The following is a 7,411-nucleotide window of genomic DNA, read 5'->3' as shown; positions in this document are numbered from 1 at the left end:
AAAAAAAAAAAAAAAAAAAAAAAACAATCGGACCGAGTACACTTAAATATATCACTCTTACAGGAAGTGCTGTCGATACAGTCTTTGCAACTAGCCCCAAGTGTATATTTAAGGATTCTTTTAAAAATTGTTTTATGTTGGTCTGTATAATTCAGATGCCGTACGACAGTTGTGTGATGATGACCAGCGTTGTGCTTTACGTGAAACCAGAAAACTCAAAAATAATTACGAAGCTTCTAGGACTCATGGGAGATAAAACCAGGGTGGTCCACCAGAAAAAAAAAAAAAAAAAACAACCAAAAATCCATGATGAAATCCACAATGTTGGAATTTTAACGGGCAAGAGTGGTCCAGACTAGAAGAAAAGCCCAAACCACCAGTAGAAGAATGAAATATGATATGGTCCAAGATGTATCCTTAAAGGTTTGTCTCAACCCTCAGCCATCCTGTGAGGATTGATCTTCAGTTCAGTCCAGCCAGCAGAAATTGACTGTGCAATTTTCCATTTCACGTATTTGTACAGACTATGTACACTCCAGAAGGGTCCTTTAGTGCTACACTGTCGTACTTTTTGTCCCAGCAATTTGAGGGCGTGCAAACTCCACAAAGTCATCAATAAGAACTGGCCATGCCCCTAAAAGAAGACAAAACCAAACACATCATAAAAACTCAGTTTGAACAAGGCATATTCTTGTCGAGCTTCAGAGCTAAACACGTTATTTACTTTCCAGTCTGAACTACGAAAAGGTTTCAAGCAAAAAATTGTAATTTGATTTTCTTCCTTGAAATTTAAGGGCTAGTTAAAGATTTCCACCTCCTTTAAACCCTGTTAATACACATCCTTTTGAAGGGTCATCCTTCCTTCATCTTCCTGACCGAAAAAAGAAGAAAAAAAAGCTGACAAAAACTCTAGCTCAAAACTGTCCTGGTTTTGGCACCAGATCCTGCTCTCCAGGGTGGCAACAGCTGCTTAAAAAATGCTGCAAACTGGATGAAGCAGTCTGTGCTGTAAGCGGCAGCATGTCTTCACATACTGCAGCAATTACTGCTCACAGCTGGACTGCATGAATGCAAAACTCATCTGTTAGATCCACATCCTTAGCGATACCCCAGAACAGCCAAACGCTCTCCGATAGCCAGCAGTACAGCATAAAGCCCTGGAAGGCTGCTATTACACTACAGATGCTCTTCTGTATCCCAAATCGAGAGGTAGTTAAAATGTATATCAGTGGTTTTTGCAAATTATGGGTGGCTATATCCAAAGAGGTCCCCAGTAATGTGCATGACAGCCAGGTGAAGGTTAAAAATAACTGTGGGCTGGGTTTGGGGGTTATTTTTCCCCCTTAAAATACTTTTATTCCAGATCATTAAAACATGTTTTCTGCCTTTAATCTTTCTAAAGTACACTGATTCATTGCAGGTGGCAGCACATTTGCTCAGCGATAAAGGAATGAGAACTGTCCATAATTATTAAATAACGTCATAGAAATTTGCTCCCCTCTGCTCTGGAAGTATCGGACATTTACAGTTTCCCCCACTCACTGAACTGATCTGCCATCAGTGACTGAAGGTAATTAACTGTTCTTGGCTATGGATGGACTGGAAGAGGAAAGATCAACAGGAAAGTTTACAAGCAGCACATTTGGTAGGGTGTAACTTATGTTCAGCAATGCCTGTACGCTGACAGCTTCAATTCCCTGTTACTACATGTCCAACCTTCACATGAACTGAAGCAACCAAACTTAAAGAGTATTCTCAGCTAAGGAATGCAATGATCAGAGCACCCTACAAAGAAATGCACAGGCCACAGATCAGTTACTTGGTTGAAGATGATGAGAACTGCACTGACACAGAGTCTGTCTTTTTAAAGTGGACAAATACCAGGGTTTGTCTCAATAAGGAAGAATCAGCATTTGAGCTCGGATATAAGAAAAAAAGGGAATGGATTTAAGAAAGTTTCACCATTTCTTTTTTAAAGCTGCAGTAAGAAATACAGGGTAACAACATGCAGTGAAGTAGCTCTAACTGCACTTCAGATCCTCAGTGACACGCTAATTAGGCCGCTATTAGAGAGCTGTGGCAAAGCAGACACACGGTAATAAATCTGGCAAAACACACAGTTAGAAGTTAATGAAAGAAAATGGAAATGTTTACCTTCCTCATCATAGTTAGACATATCGTCTGCTATCATTGTACTAAAGTCTAGAAGAAGGTTCCAGGTGTCCTTAGGAATTGATCTTTTATGATGTTCCTGTTTGGAGGGGTGGAAAATTTATAGTTAAAAAAAAAAATAAATTAAAAAACCCATATACACATTCATTCTTACTGGACACACCTATATCCCCAAACACATTTCTCTGGTACACACTACAGAGTGCAGGGTCTATAGTCTATTTAATCATCTTCTCAGTAATTTAAACATATTTATCTCCAAGTTTTGAGAACACTGCAGTCCAGTTTATGTAAAGATTTAAACTTACCAACAAAAATTTGTTCCACAAGTCTAGAAATTTAAATCTTCCATTAAGTACTAAATTCCAGTAGGCAATGGCCATTTCTAAATCTGTAATATTAAAATATATCACTTTTAGAGATGCACATTTCAAATATATCTCCACAGTATCTAACACTACGATGAACTATATATTCCTAAATATGAAAAGATTAGTCTAATGCAAATATCCTCGTGGATCTTTTACAAGAAGGCAACCATAAATAAAGCGTTACACAAATATTTTATAGATTTTGATACTATCGCTCAAATATAGAATGGAAAATTGCCCATATCTAAAATATCCAAAACACACAAGGATATTCCACATGCTTTTTGCTATCTAAGAATGGTTAAAATTCAGTGAAATGTTTTTGTCTTTGAAATCTTATTGACAAGAAAAGCTGTAGTAATATCTGCTGTAATTTTTTAATAGATAAAATACAATTTACATAAAACTCGCTTTTTACGATTTCATTTCTAGAGTAACCTTTGCGACATGGTTTTTGTCAAGCGTTCACTTCTGCCCTCAGGTTTCCTTGTGGAAGAAAATCTTTAAGTACTGTACAAGCAGACGGCTGATCATTGGTTTGTTAGTGGTTGGTCTTTTCTTTGTTGGTCTGGGGTGTTTTGTTGTTTGGGGCTTTTTTTCCCCAAAGGCTCCTGTTAAGTTCTTGCTTGTTTTGAACCTGTTTCTCAGAAGGACTGAGAAGCCTGAGCTGACACAGGTCAGGAACAACCACCTGCTGCCTGTCAGGTAACTGCGTGCTGCTGGCAGCAGTGGGTGCGTTATAGTGCAGCAGTTAGAAACACTGACTGGTTAGTCCAGCATGCAAGGAAAAAAAACCCACCTTGCCTGCCGGGTACCTGCCAAAGGCTGAGCGGACATGCCCTTACCGCTCATTGGTGGCATACAGTAAGGTGTTAGCTGATCCAGGCAAGCTATGGAACTGAGTTCCAAATCTCTACCTAGCATGATTGATCTCCACTACCTGGAGTTAACGAGGACCTCGGTGCTGTGTAACAAAACGCTATGAGCTGTGATCCTGCTGAGGTCAGTATCCATCACCAAGGAGCACGCAACCCCAAAAGGCTACCTAGTAAAGAAACCTCTTTTTTTACAAAAGCTCATGTGTATTTTGGAGTCTAGCAGATTTCTTCCATAAACAATATCCTCTTGTGAGAGCAGACAGAAGAGGCAAACAGTCAACTGCACCTCAGGAAAAAACACAAAAAGAAAAAACCTGACAACCTAGGAAAAATTTCCTTCCCCCAGAAGCCCAAACCATTAAAAAAACAGGGAGGTGGGTGTTAGCAGTGAAATCAATAGCAACCAAAACAAAGCATGAACTCTGCATTGCTAGAGGGAAAATAGATGGTGATGGGGGAGTTTCTGTATTGTTTAATATCTTTGATATTAACAGTCCTTCTCCAACAGCATATTCCCTTTGTAATGCTTCCTGACCACAGAATAAAATTCATGGAGGATTTTCCAGCAGCTGTAAAGGGGTGTGATGTCAAAAGTGTGAGTCTGAGTTTTGAGAAGCACAGACAAATCAAGCAGAAGTCACTACTCCTCAGTAAATAAGCTCCATGTGAAATGAGATACATCTCTCTAACAGAAGACTCAGATACAAAAATACGCACTCCAGCTTTCAACTAAAACTACTGTTTTCTTAAAAACAGATACAACTTCAGATTAAGCTTGCAGTTCCTCAAGGAAAGATATTAGAAAACTAAGTTTTATTTACTTGTGATGCATTAATAGCGAGCATACAAAACAACTGCAAAGTCATCAAGTCACTGCATATCTACTGCAGTTTATAAACAAACACTGTGAACAAACTGGGCATTTCAACATGCTTACTCAATTTTGAGATTATTCTTGTGGGTAAGCAAAAGCCTTTAACAGTTCTTGGGATGCTGCAACCTCAAACATACTATGTGAGTCCAAACATGTAAACCACAAAGACATAATGCCTTCAGACAAACTACAAGTTTTAATAGAAACTTTATCAAATCACAAAACTGAATTTGAAGTTGTATTTTTAGGTTGTCATAAGAAAGTGAAAGAATGCTCAGGACGGTCCTTGTGGATCGGATATGGAAATCTCAAAATACATGCTCCATTCTGAGATTTATCTCGAGAGGGGCAAGAGAAGCAAACAAGGTATGAGATGAACATTAGCTAAAACGTACTCCCAAATGATATGCAAATATCACAGGGATTTTTAAGACATCCACGGTACTTAAACAGTAGTAAGGAATTATGCAGAGGAAATGCATTTCCAGAACTTTGCCTGAACTACTACACCATGTTTGGAAGATTAGAGGCAATATACATTAAAATAAATTTGCAAGTTCCTACAAGCAGTTATTTAGACACTTCAAAATTAATTGCCTAACTAGGAGCACTTAACTTTTCAGCACTGTACTTCTCCCAATATTCTTTTGCTTCAGGGTTTCCAGAATTGTTCTGCCCTGTTGTAAATGCAACGTAGAGTATTTCTCAGCACCAAAAGAGCTGGGAAACATCCAGATTTTAAGCTCAGTTCTACATCACTTCCAGAACCAGACTTGGAGAAAACAAAGAAACAAAAACGCCACCAACCCTTATACCATATGCTATACAGATCTGAGAAAACTATGGTTGTCTTTGTCACTGCAGAGTTTAACCTGCACGAAGAAGGTTTAAAATGAATGAGAAATAAGGCAAGGGACTTTGTTTTCCTGGTAGATCATTTTTACAGAAGTCTGTCCATTTGGGGTATTCAAAAGATTCATGTCTATATAGGACTGGGAGGGAAGAATTCTGAAAAGGAATGCAAGTCTTCCTTACACCTTAGAAATATGGAGAAGAAAGTAAGAGGCAAGGGCTACATCAAGCAGTTCTGTTATTCTGAAGTGCTGAGAAAATTAATTTTAAAAAAATCATGTAATTATGGTATCACTGTCATTTGTCATTTCACTTTTACCACCTTACAGGGACTCTGCAAAATACTTCTTGTTATGTGAAGCTGTTTAAAGATGAAAACAAACATACAAATGTTACAGGCAACAGTAAAAAAGGTAAACCCAAAACCCTGCAGCTGTTCACACTGCAAAACTGATTCCACACTGACACGCCATAGCCTAACTTTCACCTTCTTACAGTTCAGTTACAGTCAACATTTTCCTTGTTGTAGCAGACTAAAAGAAAACAGTATGACTTTGTACAAGAAATAAGAACCAGCCCATTCATTTCTTTGCAGGATTCAGATCTGACTACAAGCACACACATGTATTTTCAAGCAGCTTAGCAATGCTCTTTTAGCTTCCTCAAAGACAACAGAACTCCCAATGCAATTGACAAGAAAAACCAGGATACGGAAAGATGTTAAAGGATGACAGAGTCGAAACTAAAAATGGAGCTTTTGCTTATTTGCTTATTTTTCAATATTCATTTTAAGACAGAGGTTGGTCTACATATAGAAGACAATAAAATCAAAGCAAAGCAGAACGCTCATCTCTTCGCAGCACGAGAACGCAAAGCAGGTCAGCATCATTCAGTTTAAGGTATTTTCACTATTGAGAAAAAACTAACTCAGCAGCTGACAAGGAAGAACCTACTGGCCTTTCAGTAGTACTTCTCAAAAGTAGTGCAGCTAATTTAAGAGATTAACAGTCACAGAGTCATGAAATACTAGTTATGGCTAATATCTCAACTACACTCTGAATAAATCAGTATGCATTCTGGTGGGTTAACATTACTGCTTGAAATGAGTTTTTATTCCCTCATTTTTTCCGTTTTGACTAGTTTTCCATTTAGTTCCACAAGTACTGTGATGTTCTGCCAATTTTTTTAATGAGTGATTCTTCCACTTCACCTGTTACACTAATTTAAAGCATAACCTGCAGAAGAGCTCTGAAATAATGAGAAGAAAAAAAAAAAAAGAATTCAGTGAGCTGAGGGGGGAAAAAAAAAAAAAAAAAAAAAAGGCTGTAGCTAGGCACCTATTACCAGCAGCACAACAACAACAGTCATCAAGCCCAGGACCAGGACACAGAAATCTATTTGAACTATTCCCATTCTATTCTGCCAAGACACCTGCAAGAATTTTTGGTATTAGAAGAGACTGTACAAGTATACTTAGATGGAAATCAGTTTTACAGCTTAAATTTATCCTAAAACTGAAAATTCAATGAATCAGTGCTGTAAGCTATATATTTATGCCTTCAATGTAAGGCCATAATCCACTGTGCTTACCCAGAATTGCACACACTCTTCATGAAAGAAGAAACCCCCTCTCATGAAGTTCCATGGTCTGCATTAATGATGCAGGTGCCTTAAACCGACATCTACCTTTCACAGCCCAGACATGTAGTTTATCCCAAGGGTGGTTATCTTTCAGACTCATTGGATCACAGCAATGCTTCCACTTACTGCTTTATCTGTCATTTCCCGTATTTATGAACAAATGTTTATGATTAAGAATACATACCTAAACCTTTCTGTCCTGGATTCTTTGCAAAGTTGAAAGTAAACTGATAAAAATCCTTAAATCTTCCTGGCTCTTTTAATTCTTGTTCCATTTTAGGAATCTGGGCCTTCAGTTTTTCTATGCTGTCGCATCTGCATTTTAAAAAGCACATTATTTGTATATTATTCATTTTGCCATAAAATTACTTACAACTTTAAAAAGTATAATGTTTTTGTGGAATACAATATGATTATCAAAACAAAATTCAGGAAACCTTTAATTAGTCTGCACCTATACAACAATTTCATTTCTTTGTTGTTATTCCCTGCCATTGCCGTTTGTACATATGGCTGATACAACAGATTCTATAGCCCACCAGAGTTTTAGAACAATGTGATAAAGACTACTACATCCTCATAAGGCAGAGAAAACCCGAGTACGCTACACTGCAGACCAAGAT

At 37.8% G+C, this 7,411-nt stretch overlaps 1 protein-coding gene across 1 annotated transcript in view; it reads right to left on the bottom strand.

The window, feature by feature from the left end:
- Window positions 1–136: 136 nt before the first annotated feature.
- Window positions 137–7,411, bottom strand: part of DCUN1D1 (DCN1, defective in cullin neddylation 1, domain containing 1) — a 9,253-nt gene continuing 1,978 nt past the window's right edge. The window contains exons 3-6 of the mRNA XM_010133303.1: window positions 6,973–7,103; window positions 2,481–2,563; window positions 2,155–2,251; window positions 137–634 (exon numbers count right to left, since the gene is read on the bottom strand). Of these exons, the coding sequence (XP_010131605.1) occupies window positions 555–634; window positions 2,155–2,251; window positions 2,481–2,563; window positions 6,973–7,103 (391 nt within the window). The 3' untranslated portion in view covers window positions 137–554. The remainder of the gene's footprint in view (window positions 635–2,154; window positions 2,252–2,480; window positions 2,564–6,972; window positions 7,104–7,411) is intronic.

The sequence above is a fragment of the Buceros rhinoceros genome, unplaced genomic scaffold (genome assembly GCF_000710305.1).
Source record: "Buceros rhinoceros silvestris isolate BGI_N320 unplaced genomic scaffold, ASM71030v1 scaffold9583, whole genome shotgun sequence".
Taxonomy (NCBI): Eukaryota; Metazoa; Chordata; class Aves; order Bucerotiformes; family Bucerotidae; genus Buceros; species Buceros rhinoceros.
Note: the sequence above shows the minus strand (reverse complement) of the source record. Positions and strands in the feature narration are given on the sequence as shown.